The sequence below is a fragment of the Aethalodelphis obliquidens genome, unplaced genomic scaffold (assembly GCF_003676395.1).
Source record: "Aethalodelphis obliquidens isolate GAN/ISIS:26980383/991018 unplaced genomic scaffold, ASM367639v1 scaffold1, whole genome shotgun sequence".
NCBI classification, from domain to species: domain Eukaryota; kingdom Metazoa; phylum Chordata; class Mammalia; order Artiodactyla; family Delphinidae; genus Aethalodelphis; species Aethalodelphis obliquidens.
The window spans coordinates 103,902,601-103,924,703 of record NW_020837945.1 but is presented as its reverse complement, the minus strand read 5'-3'; the positions used below and the strand labels follow the sequence as shown (position 1 = coordinate 103,924,703).

The following is a 22,103-nucleotide window of genomic DNA, read 5'->3' as shown; positions in this document are numbered from 1 at the left end:
TAGATTTTTAAGCTATATTCTTGTAAATTAGATTATTGAGGAATGCTATAAATGAATCACAATACCCTGGTTTGCCATCCACTTCAATACGGTATGGATTAGGCCTTGGATGTTATAAATATCCTCTTGAAATACGTTTGCTATTTTTATGTTACTTTAAAAAACCACAGATGGGGCTTCCCTGGTGGTGCAGTGGTTAAGAATCCACCTGCCAATGCAGGGGACATGGGTTCGAGCCCTGGTCCGGGAAGATCCCACATGACACAGAGCAGCTAGGCCCGTGTGCCACAACTACTGAGCCTACACTCTAGAGCCCGCGAGCCACAACTACCTAGCCTACGTGCCACAACTACTGAGCCTGCACTCTAGAGCCTGCGAGCCACAACTACCTAGCCTACGTGCCACAACTACTGAAGCCTGCGCGCCTAGAGCCCATGCTCCACAAGAAGAGAAGCCACCAGAATGAGAAACCTGTGCACTGCAACAAAGAGTAGAAGCCAGCACACAGCAATGAAGACCCAATGCAGCCAAAAATAAATAAATTTATTTTTTAAAAAAAACAAAACCACAGATGGTATTTCCACAGTTGCCTAGTATCTCTGATATAGTGTGAATATAAATTAAAACATAGGAAGTTACTAGTAAACAACAGTGAAAAAAATTGTTTAAAACCTTGTTTAGTATACTTAAGCTATAGAAAATAGAAATAACCGTGGGGGGGCCTACAAAACTTTGCCAGCTTCAGATGGTAGCATATAGCAACTTGAAACTTTTTTTTTTTTGTCTCATCATGCTACCACTACTTGTGATTTGGAGCTTTGAGTGGTAAGGTGACTTTAAATCCAGGGTGATGCTTTAAAATTATTTCTAAAATGTGTTGAAGGTATTTCCCTAAAACTATATTCTATAATTTCACATGGAATAGGTACATTTTCTGAAATATGAGTGGTCCTCTAAGCAGACTGTCTACCCACAGATTATACATGAAATGACACAAAATGGAAAAAGAACGAAGAAAACAAATAGTAGCAGGTAGTAAGGCAGAGGACATCAAGGAACAGAACCACAAGAAAGGTCCCAGGTTGTCATTGAAATACCACAACAGTCCTAATTGTCACATGACAGGTAGAAGGCTAAATGTTCTAATAACCTGTTGATTCAATAGTGCTAATCTGATAATAACCGGTTTTTTCGTTTGTTTTTTGTTTTTAATGAATACCATATAATAAAACTGAATGTTATATGGGACTTGAGGTGCAACTATGTTGATTCATAAACGTCCTTGTCTTTCACTTGAAAATGTTTTTTTCTACTGGGCAACCTTGTTAGAATGAAAAGAAATCAGAGCTGTATATCCTTCATTTTAATTGGAAAGGGAGGAACAAGTAACCAAAAACAAGCAACCACTATGCTTTATTCAAAGCTAGGCAGTCTCCTAATGGTGGTAATCCATCTCTTCAATAAGTAATTTGGCCAGGAAAAGTGTGATGCCTTTAGGAATATTTTTATCATTCTTACACCAAATCATAACTTCTGGTTATCTGAAAAGTGTATACTTAAATAATACCTTATAGTGATTTGACTCGGACATGTAAGTTCTCTTGGCACGGTTTTCCATTTTTCTTAAAATAAGTGTTCAGATATTCAAATTGAATTCGGTAGAATGTTAGACTATCAGGTGTCAGATATTTGGATTGTTAAACACTAATACAAAAAAGTTAAACTGACTACCACCAGATCAGTGATTCTCAGCTGGGGGTAGTTTTGCATCCTCACCCCCAGTACATTTAGCATTGTCTGGAGATAGTTAGGGCTGTTACAGCTGGGGGAAGCCTGATGCTGCTGACATCTAGTGGGTAGAGGTCCCAGATGTTATTAAACGTGCTGTGATACCCAGCCTAGCTCCCCACAACAAAGAGTATTCAGCCCAAAATGTCTGTAATGTTGCTGTTGATAAACCCTGTCTAGATAACAACTGAATAAGTCTCTTGGCTTCTTCAGTGGCTGGAGTCCCTGTTGTAATCTAAAGCTTTGGACACTCTGCCAGGCTTAAATCCTGTCTGAAACTTAAAATTGTTATGAAAATATTTGGAAAAAACTGATAATTGAAAGCAGAATAAAACATTTTATATAAATAGCTACATATTTTAAACGCTAATATTTAGTTAAAACTAATTCATACATACCCACGGTTGCAGAGAAATCTAAAAAATAACAGGCTCTTAGGATAACATTTCAGTTTGTATTTTATAATCATGTCCTGTTGTCAAAGTACAGAAAAGTGATCATCTGTAAAAAATGTTTAAAATTATGCCCTTTAATGAGTAGATTTTTTTTTTACACGGAATCTTAGTTCCCCGACCAGGGATCGAACCCATGCCCCCTGCAGTTGAAGTGTGGAACCCTAACCACTGGACCGCCAGGGAAGTCCCTAATGAGTAGATTTTAAAATAAGCTGTTTTATCTTTTCTTTTATCTTTAAATTTTTTTACCTTGTATAATTATGTTGAGGATTTTGGTAAATATGATGCTTTGTCATTAGCAAGTTTTACCCCAGATTTTTAAGGTTCATTCACAAATACATATTGTAGATATTTAAATTGAGAAAGACTATATGCTTTTTTTAATATATAATTTAAAAAGAGCTTTTTCAGTCTTTGCTATCTTGCAGAAATAAAGGGGTATTTTTTTTTTCTATTTGTCCCTTTTCTTCTGTTGCAATAATATAGAGTACAAGCAGGCTACTGGTGTGAAGTAAAGTGGCAGCAATTTGCCTGAGCATTGTTCAGACAAAAGTTTCTTCCCCATCAAACTAAATGGCTGCCTGGCAATCAGCCTTGAAAGTTACTGATTGTGAATTTTTTTCTTCTTTTCTCTTTGTAATTAAACTGAGTAAATACAAATATATAATGTTAATCTAAAATTTTAATTATAGTTCAAAAGTTGTTGTAATAACGATTGCAAGCAAAAGTTTTCCAGTGTTGTATGTACCAGGATCTTTAGTTTCCAGTCAGTTGGATTTCTTCTATTAATATTATTACCATGAGAAATAGTAATATTTCCTTTTTCATTTAATGGTCTTGTTTTTAGAAAGTTACAGCATTAAGTTTGAGACATTCTTACGAAGCCCAGCGCTTGCTGAGGAACTCATAACACCAGGTTTATAGAGAAACCTTAATGATGCTAACCATCTTGGGACAGGATTCCTACAGTTTAACCATGAAGGGTCTTTTTGAAAATTCTTTGTTTTAGAATAGGAGCTATAATTCTGTTAGTAGTTGAAAATGTTGGCACAGTGATTTAATTGTAGATTGTATGAATACTTTGCTGAATTTTGCTTAAAACCCTTAAGAGTATCAGTGGAGAGAACATTTTTACTTTTATTAAATGTCTTTAAACACTGATTTAAATCATTTAGTTGTTCATTACTGTTGGATTTGTTCATTGTTTCTAGTTCTCACTTAAGGTTGATGTTGCTAAACATATGCAATGAGTGTGAAATATTACTTTTTTTAAAGGGTGAAGTTGAACAAATTGCTATGATGAAACCAAAAGGCCAGACTGAACATGATGAGGGTATGCTTGAATATTTAGAAGATATAATTGGTTGTGGACGGCTAAATGAACCTATTAAAGTCTTGTGTCGGAGATTTGAAATATTAAATGAACACAGAGGAGAGAAGGTGAATCTTCTGTAGACTTTAGTTGTATTGTAAACCAGAATGTTTTCTGTATTAACTAATTTTGCTGAGCTGGATATTCAAGTTATAGTCATAATTATTCAGGCAGAGTTTAGTGTTTTAGGTTGAATTTTATATTTTTCTTATTGGCATTTCAGAGGAACATTGTTATATTAATGTAGTTTATGTTTTTTTATCTAATGTTGGCATATTTTAAATTCAGATTGCTCAAATACACTTCATATGAACAATCTCTACACTTTTAACTTTTGTAGTTAAACAGAGTTAAGATGGTGGAAAAGGAAAAGGACGCCTTAGAAGGAGAGAAAAACATAGCCATTGAATTTCTTACCTTGGAAAATGAAATATTTAGAAAAAAGAATCATGTTTGTCAATATTACATGTAAGTACCTTAACTTATCAATTTTTGTATTAGTTTCTGGCAGTAAGTCTAAGCCCTTCTCTTTTCCCATATTAGAGAAATGTGAAGACTGAAGTTAAAAAAATTCTAAAAGTTGCTTTATGTGATGAATTCATTAAATTAGGGTTGTTTACCATAGTATCGAAGTTGACTTTTAAGTATCCTACTTTAAGTTGGGAGGTGGGTTCACAAGTATTACTATGCTTAATAGTTTTACATATACATTCTTTTGAATTCATATAATAGCAGATCTAATTTTGTTTATGTGGAGCCTATTTTTATTCCTAATTCTAGCCTTGACCCTAGGTTGGTTCCCCCTTCCCTGTCAGTAATCCTAGGTAATTGTTAATTGACTGTGGTTAAGAATACTTTAGAAACAGCTGATTTTACTAAAATAGAGAATTTTAGAAATGGTATTTTAGGATCTCTGATATCTTTTTTTCCTCTCTCTAGTTATGATCTGCAGAAACGAATTGCTGAAATGGAGACTCAAAAGGAAAAAATTCATGAAGATACCAAAGAAATTAATGAGAAGAGCAATATACTGTCAAACGAAATGAAAGCTAAGAATAAAGATGTAAAAGATATAGAGAAGTAATAATCTTTTGGAAAGTACTAAAAGTATTTAGATTATTACATTTTATTGCATGTATGTGTGTGTGTCTGTATATAAACTTACTGCCAGCACATGCGTGTAATACATTTGCCAGCATATAAAATGGTCTCCTTTTGCAAACAAAAAATTTAATTGACTTACATCTAGTTGATGATGATTATCACAGATTTGACTGCCCAACACTGGTCTTAAAATAATGCAGGCTGCTACCCCCTAGTGGCAGAACATAATAACACAAAACATCGTAGCAAACAAGCATTTAACTTGACAGGTTAGTTGTCTTAAAGTTTTCTCATTACCTTTCTCATATCAGTCTTCAATGACACCAATATCCCTTACCTATGCAGTTTTCTCTTTTATTCTTTAAAATGAGTTTTGCTTATTTTTTATGGTCAAATTTTTCTATACCTAGACATCATAGTGATTATTTCCAATCCAGCTTAGAAGGACAAAATAACTCCTATAGTCACACATTTTAACAGCTCCTTCAAATATGGGTGGAGGAGAGGGTCAGCTTGAAACAGGATCCTACCTTATAAGAACTTGGATACATTTATAACCAGGCAAGGTATATAAGGTGGCTTTAAAATATCAGAATATCCAAAATAGTGACTGAATTTTCTTACTTTGCTAGGAAGCTGAACAAAATTACAAAATTTATTGAGGAGAACAAAGAAAAATTTACAAAACTAGATTTAGAAGATGTTCAAGTTAGGGAAAAATTAAAGCATGCTACAAGTAAAGCCAGAAAACTGGAAAAACAACTTCAAAAAGATAAAGAAAAGGTAAGTTATAGGGGAGAAATTCTTAAAATTTCAGGTCTGAATATCACATGTAGTTTTTATTATTTTTCATGAATGTTCTTGGCCCATACTACCTAAGAGAATGAGTTGGGATTCTGAATGTTTAGTGTTTCAGGATTTATCTCAACCTGATTTTTCCCCAAAGGGAAATCCTGTATCCATTGACTTTGAGTTTTAGAGCTTATGTTTCTGATATACATTGTTGGCAAAATATTTACCAAATCAGCAATTCTATTTTGGTGACAATAATTTTCTTCTTCCTAGAGTGTATGATTTAAAGAGATGTTTTTGGCTACATATCATAGATTTTTAAAAATGGTACCTTTGTCTGCAGAAATCAAGTTAAGAGTATCAGCAGTTTTCCCTTAAAAGGGAGGGAAGGGGAAGTTCATAATTTACAGCAAGTGGTTGATTAGCTAGACTGAGGTTTCAAAAAAAGAAAGATGAGGTTTAGACCAGAATGCCTAACTTGCTAGGAGCCAGACTAATAAATCAATTAATTTGGGGTGTTTCAAACTATATTCATAGTTTAATCAGATATTAATAGATGAGACACATAAAGCCTCTCCCCTCAAAAAAGTTTTGTACCGGGCTTCCCTGGTGGCGCAGTGGTTGAGAATCCGCCTGCCAGTGCAGGGGACACGGGTTCGAGCCCTGGTCCGGGAAGATCCCACATGCCGTGGAATAACTAAGCCCGTGTGCCACAGCTACTGAGCCTGTGCTCTAGAGCCTGTGAGCCACAACTACTGAGCCCACGTGCTGCAACTACTGAAGCCCACGCGCCTAGAGCCCGTGCTCTGCAACAAGAGAAGCCACTGCAATGAGAAGCCTGCACACCACAACGAAGAGTAGCCCCCCGATCGCCACAACTAGAGAAAGCGCACGTGCAGCAACGAAGACCCAACGCAGCCAAAAATAAAATAAATTTATTAAAAAAAAAAAAGTTGTACCATATAATTACATGGTAATTATAAGACAGGCTCTGCTTCAACTTGTAAGCATTTTCTGAATGCATTTGTTCACAAAATGCTTTATGCTCAGTACAGTAGCACATCTATGTGAATCAGTGTTTGAGGGACACCATTTTGGGAAATGTTTAATTTCTCTGTTAATAGATAATCAGAATAAACAAAATAGCATGGATTTGATAGAAACCCCTGAATTGGGCAGATTAAGCCAAATGTAACTGTAGTAGAGATAATTAGCCTTTAGGAATCAACTGTGGAAAAGTGATAACTACTGGAAGGTATTAATGGAATAAAATATTAGTCCTATGTGGTGACTCTGGAAGGGTAAAGTTAGGAAAGATCTTAAGATTTGAGGGAAACTAGGTGTGTATGGGTAATTTGTGGTAAGTTGTAATGTACTTTGAAGGGGTACTTCAGGGAATTCCGTGTACTCAGACCATATTCATAGGTGAAGAAGGATAATTACAGCCTAAAGTTGGAGCAGAAGGAAGATCTGCTCAGCGAGGAAGAATTGTTCTCCATAAGGAATCAGGAATTCGTAGAATTAGTTTTACCATTAGACTGAGAGAACATAGAAATTGCAGCAGATGATTAAGGAAGTACTTGCTAAAACTAGCTGCTTTAAACTTAATTACAGTGAAAACCGCAAAGATCTAGAAGATCCTGAGAAATGCTTTTAAATAAGCCAAATATTGATGGTGTTGGATAGCCTAAAGGTACATGCTTCTAGTAACTTTAATTTGTTTTATAATCTTAGGTTGAAGAATTTAAAAGTATACCTGCCAAGAGTGAGAATATCATAACTGAGACAACAACTAGAAATAATGCCCTTGAGAAAGAAAAAGAAAAAGAAGAAAAAAAATTAAAGGAAGTTATGGATAGCCTTAAACAGGAAACACAAGGGCTTCAGAAAGAAAAAGAAGTAAGATTTCTTTATCAGTTGGCATATATTTTGGTGCCTTTTTTTCTGTTAATCTTGAAGATTGTTTTTATAGTAATATTAAAAAATGAACTGTTAGAAGAAAAAGTTTGGACTTTTAATATCTACCATTCCTAAAGATGGTTAGCCTAGACTCCTCCCCTTTTTTGTTGTTTGCTTTCTCGTTTTAAAAAAAAAGTTAACGAGAACTTATAGTGGTAGAAGAAAATACTCATCATATACTTTGTTTTATGTGCAGTTCTTTGTTACACATTGACTTCATCAGCAGATTTTCTTTTTCATCTTCTCTTAAATTATTTTCTTGGTAATTTATTGGTTACTACCTATAAATGCTTGGGACCACACTAACCGTAGATGACATCTCCTTTCTTTGCTTCTGTAGCTCTTCTGTAATAGTTTTAACCATGGCTCATGTGTCAGTTCTTGGCTCAAATCCTAGGTCAATCCCTTATTATCTCTGAACTCAGGTTATGTCTCCAAGTTATCTTCCTCAAAATGCGGAAGAAAATATTACCCATCTTGTGAATCTTTGTGAAAATAAAACGTGTGTTTACTTATATAAAGTGCCTAGAAAGTAAGGAATTAATAAATATTAGCTACTACATTATGTTAGCACTTCCCTAAAGCAAGAGTGTGAGATTGTCTCATTGATATGTCTTGTCTCCCCAGCAAGAGTGTAAGCACAGAGTTTAGCTATCTTTGTTTATATTCACCACAGCCTTTTAGACAACACTGAGCATGTTAAATAGATATTTAATAGATGACAGTAATTGAGTTGAATTGACTTAACGTTACTTAAGTCAGTTACATAAGACCTTTGTTAATTATACCTCCATGAAGTGTTTTGGAGTTTCTTTACGGACTAAATTGATTCTGTTTTGAAATATGGGCATGTTCTAATATCATACTATATTACTGGGCCAATGCTTTGTATGTGAAATAAAAGGGTTAGGCTTTTGTAAGGGCTTTTCTTATTCCATTATTCTAATAAGTAGGTCCTTTCTACACAGTCAACTACAGTAGTCCAAAATTTCTACTCACTCATCAAATTATGACTTGTGTTGGGGATTACCTCACCTTACCTCTAAAACTTAAAAAGATTTCCAACATAAATATACTTGAGGAAACTTTCTGCTGAGTAGTCCTTACACCTTACCATTTTAGGTAAGGTAATGTGGAAAGACCGTGGAATCTAGATTTCAGATCCACATTTTTGTTCTCTTTCAACCACTCCTTTGTCATTTTAATCTCTAAATTGAGATATTAGATATTAGTATGGTATCTACCTTGTTAAGCTCTTGTGAAATCAGTTGGGAAAAGACTGTATACCATGAACATTCACAACTAGGCAAAAACTGTTAGTCCATTCCACTTGTGAGATTTATTTCTGTATATTGTGCTTGTAGAATCTATTAAGTTAAATTCAAAATGAATGGTTTCCATTTCAGTTTAGGTTTGAAAACACATGAATTTCGGATTTAATGGGGTCTATCATATTTTAACAGAGTCGAGAGAAAGAACTTATGGATTTCAGCAAATCAGTAAATGAAGCACGTTCAAAGATGGATGTAGCCCAATCAGAACTTGATATCTATCTCAGTCGTCATAATACCGCAGTGTCTCAATTAAGTAAGGCCAATGAAGCTCTAATGGCAGCTTCTGAGACTCTCAAAGAAAGGAAAGCTGCAATTGGAGATATACAGGCAAAACTCCCTCAAATTGAACATGAACTAAAGGAGGTAAATCTTCTATTGTATTTCATCTGAACATTGTTTATGAACCCTAGTTTTATTTATTTTTATATTTATATATCTTTTTTTAAATCTCAACATCTTTTTTTTTTTTTTTTTGGCTGCGCTGAGTCTTCGTTGCTGTGCACAGGCCTTCTCTAGTTGCTGCGAATGGGGGCTTCTCTACGTTGCGGTGCGCGGGCTTCTCATTGCGGTGGCTTCTCTTGTTGCGGAGCACGGACTCTAGGCGCGTGGGCTTCAGTAGTTGTGGTGCACAGGCTTAGTTGCTCCATGGCATGTGGGATCTTCCCTGACCAGGGCTCGAACCCGTGTCCCCTGCATTAGCAGGCGGATTCTTAACCACTGTGCCACCAGGGAAGTCCTGATCTCAACATCTTAAGTGACTGGTACATAGGTATTTTTGTTGTTATTGTTTAGTGTAATCTTTCCAAAAAGAATGGGGTTAATATTTCAGTATTCTATCTGATACGAATCGAGACTATCAAGAAGCTGCGTTCTCCCTTCAAGTGTCAAACAGCAAATAATATCACTGCTGCCACCATTATTTCCCATTATAAAAATTTAAACAGAAGAAAGTTTTTTGTTTCCCTAAATCTAAGTGTAGACAACTTCGGCGATGGTAAAGGAAAATCACAAATAAGTGTAAGTGTGTGTGTGAACAAATATGCAAGTCAACTATCTTAGTGTATTTTTTTCTGTTTTTGAATTTATGAATGTAGTTTTCTTTGTTGGGACTGCAAGTTGTTAAACTAATCAAGACATCTGGCTTATTAGCTCATCTACGTCCTCTGCTATCCTTGAGTGAATTAGACATCTAAGGAATTTCATAACTTTAATCTCAAAAGCATCATTAGGCAAGATGGCAATAGAAAATGCTGCTTGGAGAGAAATTACACTGAAAATGACGTCTTTTTCATTTTAGTAAATGCACGCCGCTTGGTCATCAGAGAACTTAATGGCCGTATAGAATTTAAATGTAAACTTAAGTTATATTCAGTGACTACATCTATCTTCCTCATGATTCAGTTTATTTTTGGATAAATTACATCTGTAACTTGAGCTTTTATCAATACTTTAAACCAGTATGACTGGTAATAGAGGTAATAATTTAAAGCCAGGAAGTAAAGGAGAATGTCAGAAAAATGGCTGCACTAACTTGGAGATTGAGAAACTGAGAATTAGGCTTTTTGTGTGCATGTGTGTGGTTCCTCTTCTTGGCAGCCTGACGTTTTTGTTTAGCAATAGTAGTGATCACTCATCATGCTCTCCTTCATTTCAGAGCTATGCTTTTTTTGTTCTTTGTTTTCCTTTATTTAATTAGATACAATAATATATGCTATATAATACTATATAATAAATCTCCTTTCATTTAAAAAGCAAGGCACAGTGTAATCATAGCCCTGCCCGGTCACCCATAACTAGAGTCCTGTATTGAGGTCTGTTTTTGATTAGTGTAAGAATATAAGAATTAGGACACATTTATGCCTAATTGTGTGGTGCCAAACTGGGATTTCCACAACCCTAACTCCTCTAGCTCTAGCAGTTAGTGCACTGCTCCTAGGTCTATATTGTGTTTATATTCCTTATTATTGACCCAGATAATTTATGCCCCCTTTAAAACAGAAAACCCATCCATATTTTTCAAAATCAAACCAACAGTTGCAATGTGACAGCTTAGTCCTGGTTCAAGTGTTGATTATTGGCCTTTCCTTCTTTTTTTAGGTATTACAACTAATTCTATACTGTGATAGGGTGTAACCTTCTGGGATTCATTTTCTTTATTTTCACCTTTAGAAAGAAAAACAACTTCAAAAACTTACACAAGAAGAAATAAATTTCAAAAGTTTGGTTCGTGATCTTTTCCAAAAAGTTGAAGAAGCGAAGAGTTCCTTAGCAATGAATCGAAGTAGGGGGAAAGTCCTTGATGCAATAATTCAAGAAAAAAAATCTGGCAGAATTCCAGGAATATATGGAAGATTGGTAAAGTAAATTTATTTGTAAATGACTACATTTTTCTCAGATGTTATAATTTTCTTACCTTGACTTAACTGTATATTAAGTGTCTCTGTACATAAAATAACATTTACTTTTGTTTCTTTTAAAGGACATTCATTTTTAAACATTTTGCTCTTACACTCAGGCATGATAAAATTCTTTGTGGTATGTATTTGTTCATGTTACAGATAGTTTTGGGTTTTTTTTTTTAATTTTGTATAATTATAGTCATTTTAAGAAAGCGATCCAACTCTAGTGATAAACTTAACAAACTCCTTTTTTTCTTTTTTTAAAAAAATAAGAACTTGATAAATTATATTCTGGGTTTTATACCATTATACTAAAGGTTGTGGCTAGAGTTTAGGAAAATCAACAAGGAATGATGTCAAAACCCAAGGCTAGGGATAGTGGGTACCTGAAGCCTGAGCTGAGCCTGAAGAAGGAAGGGAGCTGTGGCCAGCTAGAAGGTGGCTGGAAGGAAATGGGGATAGCTTATGTATTAATAGACTGAGAAACAGATTTACATAATCTTAAATGGCTTTCAATAATTCAGAGTTTTATTATTCTATAAGTTATTTTGCTTATAATACTTTTAGGTTTCAAATTTTGACACTATACATTTTTATTTACATGCAGTGAAAACAGTTCTCTCATTTTGTGCTCATTAAAAATTCAAACTCTGTATATCCATAAGTTTTTTTTTTTTAAGGTAGATTAAAAATTCTAGTAGTCATTGCCTTTGCAGAAGAGAAAGGTTGAATGTGAGGAACACTTAAATTTTTCACTGTTGTACCCTTTTTGTACTGTTTAAAACCATACGTGGGTATAGTTCAGTTAAACACAACTTGAAAAATCTATATGAATTACTAATAAAATGATCCTGTGCCTAATTCCTTGCTGATTGTGCATTGATTTTTCCCCCCTTTCTCTATTAGGGGGACTTAGGAGCAATTGATGAAAAGTATGATATTGCTATTTCATCCTGTTGTCATGCATTAGACTACATTGTTGTTGATTCTATCGATACGGCCCAAGAATGTGTAAACTTCCTTAAAAGACAAAATATTGGAGTTGCAACCTTTATAGGTTTGGATAAGGTGGGTATTCCTAAACTACCTGTAATTTAGTTTTTAAGTGCCAAGTGTTTTTTGATTTTGAATCCTAGCTTTTTTTTCATAGTTATTTAAGTGAACACCTGATAGGTTTTGAGGATTATATTAGGTTCTGGGGTTACATGGTTGTGAAAAAAAATCCTCTACTGCCTCCCCTAAAGGAATATATATTCCAATGTTACAGTGATTGGTAGTTTGCATTTCTAACTTCCATCATCAATAACTACTTAAAAAAAAAAAAAAAGTAAAAGAAACACTTACTGAGATACAATTCACAACCATAAAATTCATTATTTTAAAATACGTAGTTCAGCAGGTTTTAGTACATTCACATGGTCTGGATTGTTCAATCATGACCACTGTCTAATTCCACAATATTTTCATCACCCCAAAAGAGGAACCCCATACACATTAGGAGTCACTACCCCTATTCTCTCACCCCTCCATCCCCCTGCAACCTTTAATCTACTTTTTGTCTCTAGATTTACATATTATGGACATTTTGTATAAATGAAATCATATAATATGTAGCCTTTTGTGTATGGCTTCTTTAACTTACTTTTCGAAGGTCATCCATGTTGAGACTTCCCTGGCGGTCCAGTGGTTAAGACTCCACACTTCCACTGTGGGGTGCGTGTTCAGTCCCTGGTCAGGGAACTAAGATCCTGCACGCCGCATGGTGTGGCAAAAAATAAATAAATAAGTTCCCTCTCTTCTCTTTGCAGGGGGTGGGGCTAATACATGTGTATCAGCACTTCATTCCTTTTTACTGCCAAATGATATTCCATTATATGATGTAGCACAGTTTGTTTATTCATCAATTGATGGACATTTGGGTTGTTTCATGTTTTGGGTATTATGGTTAATGCTGCCATGAACATTCCTGTACACAGGTTTTTGTACGACATCTTTTCATGTGCTTATTTATTGGCCATTTGTTTATCTTTGGAGAAAAATCTGTTCACATTCTTTGCCCATTTGTTAATTGGTTTGTCTTACTGTTGAGTTGTAAGAATTCTTTATATATTCTGGATACAAGTCTCTTGTCAGGTATGTAATTTGCAAATGTTTTCTCCCATTCTGTGGGCTCTCTTTTCACATTCTTGATGGTGTCCTCTGAAGCAAAAAATTTAGATAGAAGTCCAGTTTATTTTTAGTTCCTTGTATTTTGGGTGTCATATCTAAGAAACGACTGTGTAATCCAATGGCAGGGTGATTTACTTCTGTTTTCTAAGAGTTTTACAGCTTTAGGTTCTAAATTTAATTTTTTAATCCATATTAAGTTAATTTTATAATACAGTGTAAAGTAGGGGTCCAACTCTACTCTTTTGGATATCAGGTTGTTCCAGCACCATTTGTATTCTTTCCCTGTTGAATTTTCTTGGCACCCTTATCAAAAATCAACCGATCATAAATGTAAGGGTTTATTTCTGGACTCTTCATTTATCTGTGTCTGTCCTTACACTGATACCACACTGTCTTGATTACTGTAGCTTTGTAGTAAGCTTTAAAATCAGGAGTCCTTTCATTTTGTTCTTTAATATCAAGAGTGTCCTGGGGTTTTTGTTTTGTTTTTAGTATATTGTAAATGGAATTTTCTTAATCTCATTTTCAGATTATTCATTGCTAGTGTATAGAAATACAATTAATTTCTGCATATTGATCTTATATTCTGCAACTTTGCTGAATTCATGTTAGTTCTAATAGTTTTTTAATGTATGAATTCCTCGGGATTTTAATACATATAAGATCATGTCATCTGTGAATAGAGATAGTTTTACAATAACTTCTTTTTTAAAATAACAGTAAAGTAGGGCTTCCCTGGTGGCGCAGTGGTTGAGAGTCCGCCTGCCGATGCAGGGGACACGGGTTCGTGCCCCGGTCCGGGAAGATCCCACATGCTGCAGAGCGTCTGGGCCCGTGAGCCATGGCCGCTGAGCCTGCGCGTCCGGAGCCTGTGCTCCGCAAAGGGAGAGGCCACAACAGTGAGAGGCCCGCGTACGGCAAAAAAACAGTAAAGTAATACTCAATTATGTAGATACTCAGAACTTTGTATACATGTCCTTATGTTTAATACATGTGTATTACTTCTATAAATTATACCTAACAGAAATGATCTTTATATATATATTATTTTTCTTTTTTATGTTTAGATGGCAGTGTGGGCAAAGAAAATGACCAAAATTCAAACTCCTGAAAATACTCCTCGATTATTTGATTTAGTAAAAGTAAAAGATGAGGAAATTCGCCAAGCTTTTTACTTTGCCTTACGGGATACTTTAGTAGCTGACAACTTAGATCAAGCCACAAGAGTAGCATATCAGAAAGATAGAAGATGGAGAGTGGTAACATTACAGGGGCAAATCATAGAACAGTCAGGTAATGTTTTTTTTCTCTGCCATTGAGTTTATTTAATCTTGTTGGGGGAGACATCTAAGTCTGACTTCTCTCCTCTGTTCTCCAGGTACAATGACTGGTGGTGGAAGCAAAGTAATGAAAGGAAGGATGGGTTCATCAGTTGTTGTTGAAATCCCAGAAGAAGAGGTCAGCATGTACAAAATTACGGTCAAGACATTTTTGTTAAAGCAGCTTTACTGATAAGTAACATACTGTAAAATTCTGCTATTTTAAATGTACTGTAATCAAATTTTCAATTAACAGATTGAATTTTCTCTAAATGACTAGTATATAAGCTGTGGGATTTTATATGAAACTTGTTAAAGTTTTAAAAGTATGTTAATTTAAAAATATATGCTCGACATATATATCTTTCTCTGTTATGACATTTGGATCATATCATAATTTATTTAACCATTTACTTACTGTTTGACATTTAATTTGTTTCTTCACATAGTTACTGATGTATAATTATCTTTTCTATTTTGACATAATTCTTTAAGTTGTAAATATAGCAAAGACTTCTGATACATGTTTCCAAATTTTATATGTCCAGAAGTATAAGAGGAATGTCAAAATGCTCAGGAAATACTGCTCTGTTCCATTATTACCCTCGGAACACTATACTTTTTTCTTCCTTAAAAATATGTACTTAGATGTCCTGGATACCTAACTTTTTCTGAAGAGGTGTGGCTTGATTTTTTTTCATATTTTGAAATAGTTTATATTTTTCCACTTAAATATTTGTGTAGTATACCTTCATTGTAATAGTAGTTGACTATACAACACTTAAAATTGTCTTTTCATCTGATTCTATGATGCGGAAATTAGTTGACCATCTCCTAAGCTTTAGGTTTTGGAATTGGATCTGGGTTGTTTGCTTTGTTTCTAGTCTTTAAGATCAGAAGTTTGGGTTTTCTTCATTCATAAATTGCTGTTAATCTGAAATGACTCTTGGAATAAACTTATTTCACTGGTATTCTTCTTTGTAGGTAAATAAAATGGAATCACAGTTGCAGAGAGACTCTCAAAAAGCAGTGCAAATTCAGGAACAGAAAGTACAACTGGAAGAAGCAGTAGTTAAGTTAAGGCATAGTGAACGAGAAATGAGGAATACACTAGAAAAGTTTACTGCAAGCATCCAGGTACTTTTTTAATCAATATTAGCTGAAACTATTGGAATTCAACAGCAATTTGGCAGAAGCATTTTGCTGTTTGCTTATAATTTTAAAATATAAGGGGGGAGGAGGAGGCCGAGTCTCTAGGTGTAAGGCGCATCTGTTGGTTTTGTTTCCCCGAGTACTAATGGATAAACGCCCTGTCACAGTGTTTGCTCCAGCCACGGCTATTTCTGGTTTCCATTTGTACTCCATGAAAATGTGTCTTCCCTTAGCAACTATGTGACCCTTTATTTCATTCTCTTCTCAAAGTGAAATGTTTTCTTAATTATGAAAAAGCAATACATGCCCAGTCTCTTTTAAAAAACAAAATCAGAAAACAGTTTTTAGGAAATACTCAAAAGATTATCACCTTAAATTTTTATGTATGTCTTTCAACTTTTAGTGTGTCTAGTTTGCATGTATGTGTTTATGTATATGGTAGATATTGATATACATATTATATTTGCATATGAATTTTTAATGAGTCTTATTAACTTTTCTTCACTTATTAATTACGATTTTCTTTCCAAGCCAATGTACATTTACTTTGTGTGCAATTGTATTGGCATATTTTGTTCGTATCACGATTTGATAAATATTTTTCTGTGTTGACTATGTACACTGCTGTGTTTTAAATATCCTTCTTAGGCAGACCTTAATACACTCATCCAATTATTTCCTTAGGTTAGAGTTCTAAAACTATAATTATTACCCAGTATGTGTACAGTGTTGTTTTTGGGTTTTTTGGGGGGTTTTTTTGCGGTACGCGGGCCTCTCACTGCTGTGGCCTCTCCCGTTGCGGAACACAGGCTCCGGACGCGCAGGCTCAGCGGCCATGGCTCACGGGCCCCGCCGCTTTGCGGCATGTGGGATCTTCCCGGACCGGGGCACGACCCCGTGTCCCCTGCATCGGCAGGCAGACTCTCAACCACTGTGCCACCAGGGAAGCCCTGTACAGTGTTTTAAGCGTTTGTTGCATAATGCCAAATTGTTCTCTTTTAAAAAGACGGTTCTAATTCATTTACTAATAGTAGCATATGCAAATAATTTTTCCAAGTCTTTGAACACTAGGTACTCTTCAGTTTGTTGTAAGTTTGCTAATCTGATATAAATACTAAAAAATAGCATTTTAACTTATCTTCATAATGAGTGTATACATTTCATGCGTTTTGTTGGCCATTTTCGATTTTTATATTAATTGTTCGTGTTTTCTGCCCTTTCTTGTTTTTGTCTTTCTCTTAAAGATTTTAAGTACCTTTTTTTTAAGAATGTTTAAAGCAAATGTTATTGTTAGTAAGTTTAAAATACTAACAGTTTTGAATGTTAAAACATTTCTGTAGCGTTTATCAGAGCAAGAAGAATATTTGAATGTCCAAGTTAAGGAACTTGAAGCTAATGTACTTGCTACAGCCCCTGACCAAAAAAAGCAGAAATTGCTAGAAGAAAATGTTACTGCTTTCAAGACAGGTATGTTGAAGGATATACACTTTTTTTTCCCCCTGTGTGGTCAAAAACAGGTTTGTAATATTTAGAATGTTTAAAATAGCAGTTTGTAGAATAAAAAGCAGATTTCATATATTATAGACAAGTGACCACTCTCTTTTATGGTTTTTGTTTTTATTTCTCAGAAGGTTATAAAGTACTATTAAGTACTTCATTTGACAGATAAGAAAACTGAGGCACAGAATGGTTTATACAATTTGCCCAAGGTCGCATAGCATATGGTGGTGGTATAGGAATTCAGGAACAAGGCAGTCTGATTCTGATACCCATGCTTTTAATTTTATATTTTGTATACTTTGGCCCAGTCTTCCTAAGGACCCTTCAAGATAGTAGTTATTTTGTTTGAGAGCTTAGAGAAAACACATTTTTCCTTCCAGAACTTTTTCTACTTGTATATAAACATATAAGTGTTCTTCCAAAAGCTTTCAGCAAGAAAGGGAATTAGTTCATAGGCTCATAGTCAGAATTGACTTTGACATTAAAATCCTCTGATCATGCACTTGAGCAGCCCTGCTTCTATTTCCATGTTGGCTTCAATTAAACATAGGTAGATGTGCATCTTATTGCACGAGGAGGTAATGGTGAGTTACACAGTATCTTAGGGACACCAACAAACACAGTGAGCCTTCATCATGTCCTCAAGACCCTTGTTACAGTCTGGTTCATGAGCAAAGGAAGGCAAATACTGATTGTTCATCTGAAAGAACTAGATGGACTGGAATTGCAGCAATTATCCAAATGTTCAAAAAATGAGGTCGAGTTTTCTTGCCAAAGAAAAAGAGGTAAAAAGATTGTAAGCAGACAGATGTCCACTGGGCATATTGAATATTAATATATAGCTGTATTAATTTTTTTATTTTTGTGGTCATATTTATCTACGTTTTTAATATTGAGGCATTCACTCAGATAGCATCTGCTACTGGCCAAGCTTTGTTTTAGGTGCTGTTGATCAAGCAGTGAACAAAATAAAGTCCCTCTTTTCAAGGAACTCACACTTAAAAGATGGGGAAGATAATAAATACATTGCATACTGTATCAGGTGGTGCTAGGTGATAAAAGTAAAACCAGGAAAACAGGATGGGATGGGGATTCAGATAGACACAGTGGTTATACAGGCCACTGCCAGAGATACTTGAGCAGAGACCCAGTGGAAGTATGAGTGGACATGTGGATATTTGGGAGAAGAACATTTCAGGAAGAATATAGAGGAGTAAGTAGAGGCCCTGGGGCAGGAAGGACTATGCCAGAAGTTTCTAGGAACACTAGGAAGCCAGAGTGGCTAGAGTTAAACGATGGAAGAATCCAGATAATGTAGAGCCTTATAAGCCCTGCCTCCATGTGAAATTAAAAGCCATTGGAAAGTCATATACAGGGAAGTGATATAATCTGACAGGACTCTTTTTTCCTTGCATTTATTTTGGGTATATATTTTGTCCTTGGAGACACAGGGACTTCACCCTACTTCTCCTTCCCCAGAATACCTACAATATTTGTTGTGTTTGCTTTGATGGAACCTAATGGTCAATTAAAACAAAAAACGTGTATCTTCGTCATTTATAGCAGCACTTTCACAGACTACAGGAATCTGTATTCTTGTTTGAAAGGGAATCCTTGACTTCATTAGGAGCCCCATATATATTTCCTCTCATGGAAACACTGGCTATTATTAGTAGACTCTGTTAATATCTAATATGGAAGCCCATTTCTGCAAGCGTATCTTTAAGATTATATATTTTATTTTACATTAATTTATATTTTTAAAATCTCTGGCTGTTGTGTAGAGAATGGAGTAAGGGGAGCAAGGTGGTATAAAATAGTGACTTCAAAATTATAGACTATCTGGGCTTCCCTGGTGGCGCAGTGGTTGAGAGTCCACCTGCCGATGCGGGGGACACGGGTTCGTGCCCTGGTCCGGGAGGATCCCACATGCCAGGGAGCAGCTGTGCTCCGCAGCGGGAGAGGCCGCAACAGTGAGAGGCCCATATACCGCAAAAAAAATAAAAAATAAATAAAAATAAAAAAAATAAATAAAAAAAAATTATAGACTATCTGATGTTAGTTTCCCCCTCCTACTTCTAATAGACATGCTACTATAGATAGGGAAAAGAATTTTTAATGCATGTTAGGTACTTGAAAATAAGGAAGAAGATTTTCTGAAGGGTGGAACCCTTCCCAGTTGCATACCTGGCCCATCCCCCAGTATAAGTCATGATGCCAGACCCCACAGCAGCTGGTACTCTACCCCACAAGGGAGCTAAGCATACAGACAGCCTAATGGAACTTAAACTACAGAGAACATCGCCACTTTGAGCAAAAGAATTCCTTCAATAAATACACTATTTTAGTATCCTTAGGGGGAAAGGGGGATTCAGAAGACAAAAAAAGGGCAGGGTTTTGTTTTGCTTTGTTTTTTGAAAAAGCCAAGTGGTGATCTCAGAAATATAAAGAATAGAGGTTGGAGTTAAACTCACTAGGTGAGTTTGAAAGATCAGACTAAAGAATTCTCTGATAATGTAGGACAAAAAGATGAATACTAAGTTGTGAGATTTGGAGAATATTGAAATTCCAATCTACCTAACAGGAGAGAAGAGACAATCTAGAGGAACAACAGTTAAGTCTTTATCTAATCTTTTCCTCTTAGCACATCCTACCTCCTTTCCCCTATGCTAAATGTATTGATACACTCCTCCCATAGGAGCTTTATGGGAGTCTCTTTCCATAAGTTGGCTCTGTTTCTGCTTGCTTTTCTAGACATAGATATTGAAAGCTTGAACTCCTTACCTTTTTGCCACCTTTCATCCTTCCTATATTGTATAGTGATTAGGATTCAAATATGGAGAACAGAATCCACTCTGGTTAGTACAGATATGATTTGGGGTGTGGGTGTGGGTGTGTGGGTGTGTGTGTGTGTTTAACAGAGTAAAAGATTATTTACAGAATCACTGTGATGGCTTAAGAAATTCTAGGTTGAACATGAAGAATAATTTCCAGAGCTACTCTGTAGAACCATGAAAGGAACTATACTGCCTCTTCTACAACTGGAAAGTCATCTCTCAAATGGGGAAGATGAGGGACTTCCCTGGTGGTCCAGAGGCTAAGACTCCACGCCCCCAGTGCAGGGGGCCTGGGTTCGATCCCTGGTCAGGGAACTAGATCTCACATGCCGCAACTAAGAGTTCGCATACCGTAACTAAAGACCTGGCACAGCCAAATAAATACCAAATTGGGAAGATGACACTACAACTGCCAACAACAGAAGCACATTGTACCTACTATAATCTATATTGTCAAAGTTAATGCCAATGCCTGTCAGTATTCACAAAGCTTTTGACAGGACACCAGAGCCTCCAACACCACCAAGAAAATTCAGAATTTTCCATGACTGCCAGCAGAAACATGCTCAACTCATCAGTTTTGCTATCCAAATTGTGTGAATTTTTTTTGATTGAATAAAACAACCACAATTTTCTTCACCCCGGGCAGTAGTCAGGCACATAGTCTATCTAAGGGTAAAAATCATTATGAGACCAATAGTCAAGAAAGTACCCTAAAAACTTTTGAAAAGAACTTCAGGGCATGAAGCCAGTAAGAGATAAGTGGGTTATGTTCACAGCTGAGCCAGAGAATTTAACCATGTGTTGTTATATAACACCATTTGTTTTGACTTGGGCATTCTGGTTTTGTGTTCTGGGGTTTGTTTGGGTTTTTTTGAGGTACTTTTCCTTAAATGTCTAAAATTTCTTGGGCATGCATCAGGTTAAGTCATACTGACTGAAGAGATTTACATCTAACAAGTGACACTCATTAGCGTAGAAACACAAATTAATTTCACTTTTTTTTTTTCCAGAGTATAACAATGTGGCTGAGAGAGCTGGTAAAGTGGAAGCTGAGGTTAAAAGGTTACACAATATTATCGTAGAAATTAATAACCATAAACTCAAGGCCCAACAAGACAAACTTGATAAAATAAACAAACAGTTAGATGAATGTGCTTCTGCTATTACTAAAGCCCAAGTAGCAATCAAGACTGCTGACAGGTAGAGTATGCATACTACCCTGTCTTCCTCTTCCCTACATCCCCTTTTTAAACTTAATGTCCATTAAATGTTTCTGTTACTGTTACTAATTAAGCCCTTCTGACATGTTGTTACCTAATAGGAGTTTTGGTGGGCACCTATAATAAACATCATATGACTAGTTTTTAAAAACATAAACGGGTATGCTTTGGCAAAATGTGGTTATATAATTCCCAAGTTTGTGAGGACACAGAAGTCAGAGTTTCATTTCTCTGGCTTAAAGGGAGTAGAGGGTGATTCATTGAAATAGATCTAGGTTTTAGGAGAATAAGAAGGTTGAGATTTCTTAGCAAAATTGTTTTAATAACTTAAATTTTTAATTAACTAGATTAATTTAATTAACTAGATTCCATTGTCCCAAAAAGTTAATACGTTCGTAACAGATCTTGTTTTTAAATTAATTTTCAGAGTATCAAAGTATTTCTAAAATAATTAAAGCTAAATATGTATAAAAATGTTGAAATGTAAACAGCTGTTTCTTTTGTCTTAAAATTATAACATGAGTCACATTTGATTATCTGGTTATTCTGCTATTACAATGTCTTTTGTTCAAAGATAAGGTGCTAATAAGCCATATGTTTTGCCTAAACACAATTATCAGTCAAAATAGAAGTAACTTCATTAAGGGAAAAAGGTGTGTGTGTGTGTGTGTGTGTGTGTGTGTGTGTGTGTGTGTGTGTG

At 35.4% G+C, this 22,103-nt stretch overlaps 1 protein-coding gene across 2 annotated transcripts in view; it reads left to right on the top strand.

Moving 5' to 3' along the window:
* Positions 1–22,103, top strand: part of SMC4 (structural maintenance of chromosomes 4) — a 35,214-nt gene that overhangs the window by 8,714 nt on the left and 4,397 nt on the right. For both annotated transcript variants that reach the window (XM_027112943.1, XM_027112948.1), the window contains 13 exons: positions 3,519–3,683; positions 3,956–4,083; positions 4,555–4,695; positions 5,352–5,502; positions 7,246–7,410; positions 8,934–9,167; positions 10,974–11,159; positions 12,110–12,271; positions 14,440–14,665; positions 14,751–14,830; positions 15,676–15,828; positions 17,184–17,310; positions 21,194–21,383. In XM_027112943.1, coding sequence (XP_026968744.1) covers positions 3,519–3,683; positions 3,956–4,083; positions 4,555–4,695; positions 5,352–5,502; positions 7,246–7,410; positions 8,934–9,167; positions 10,974–11,159; positions 12,110–12,271; positions 14,440–14,665; positions 14,751–14,830; positions 15,676–15,828; positions 17,184–17,310; positions 21,194–21,383 — 2,108 coding nt within the window. The remainder of the gene's footprint in view (positions 1–3,518; positions 3,684–3,955; positions 4,084–4,554; positions 4,696–5,351; positions 5,503–7,245; positions 7,411–8,933; positions 9,168–10,973; positions 11,160–12,109; positions 12,272–14,439; positions 14,666–14,750; positions 14,831–15,675; positions 15,829–17,183; positions 17,311–21,193; positions 21,384–22,103) is intronic.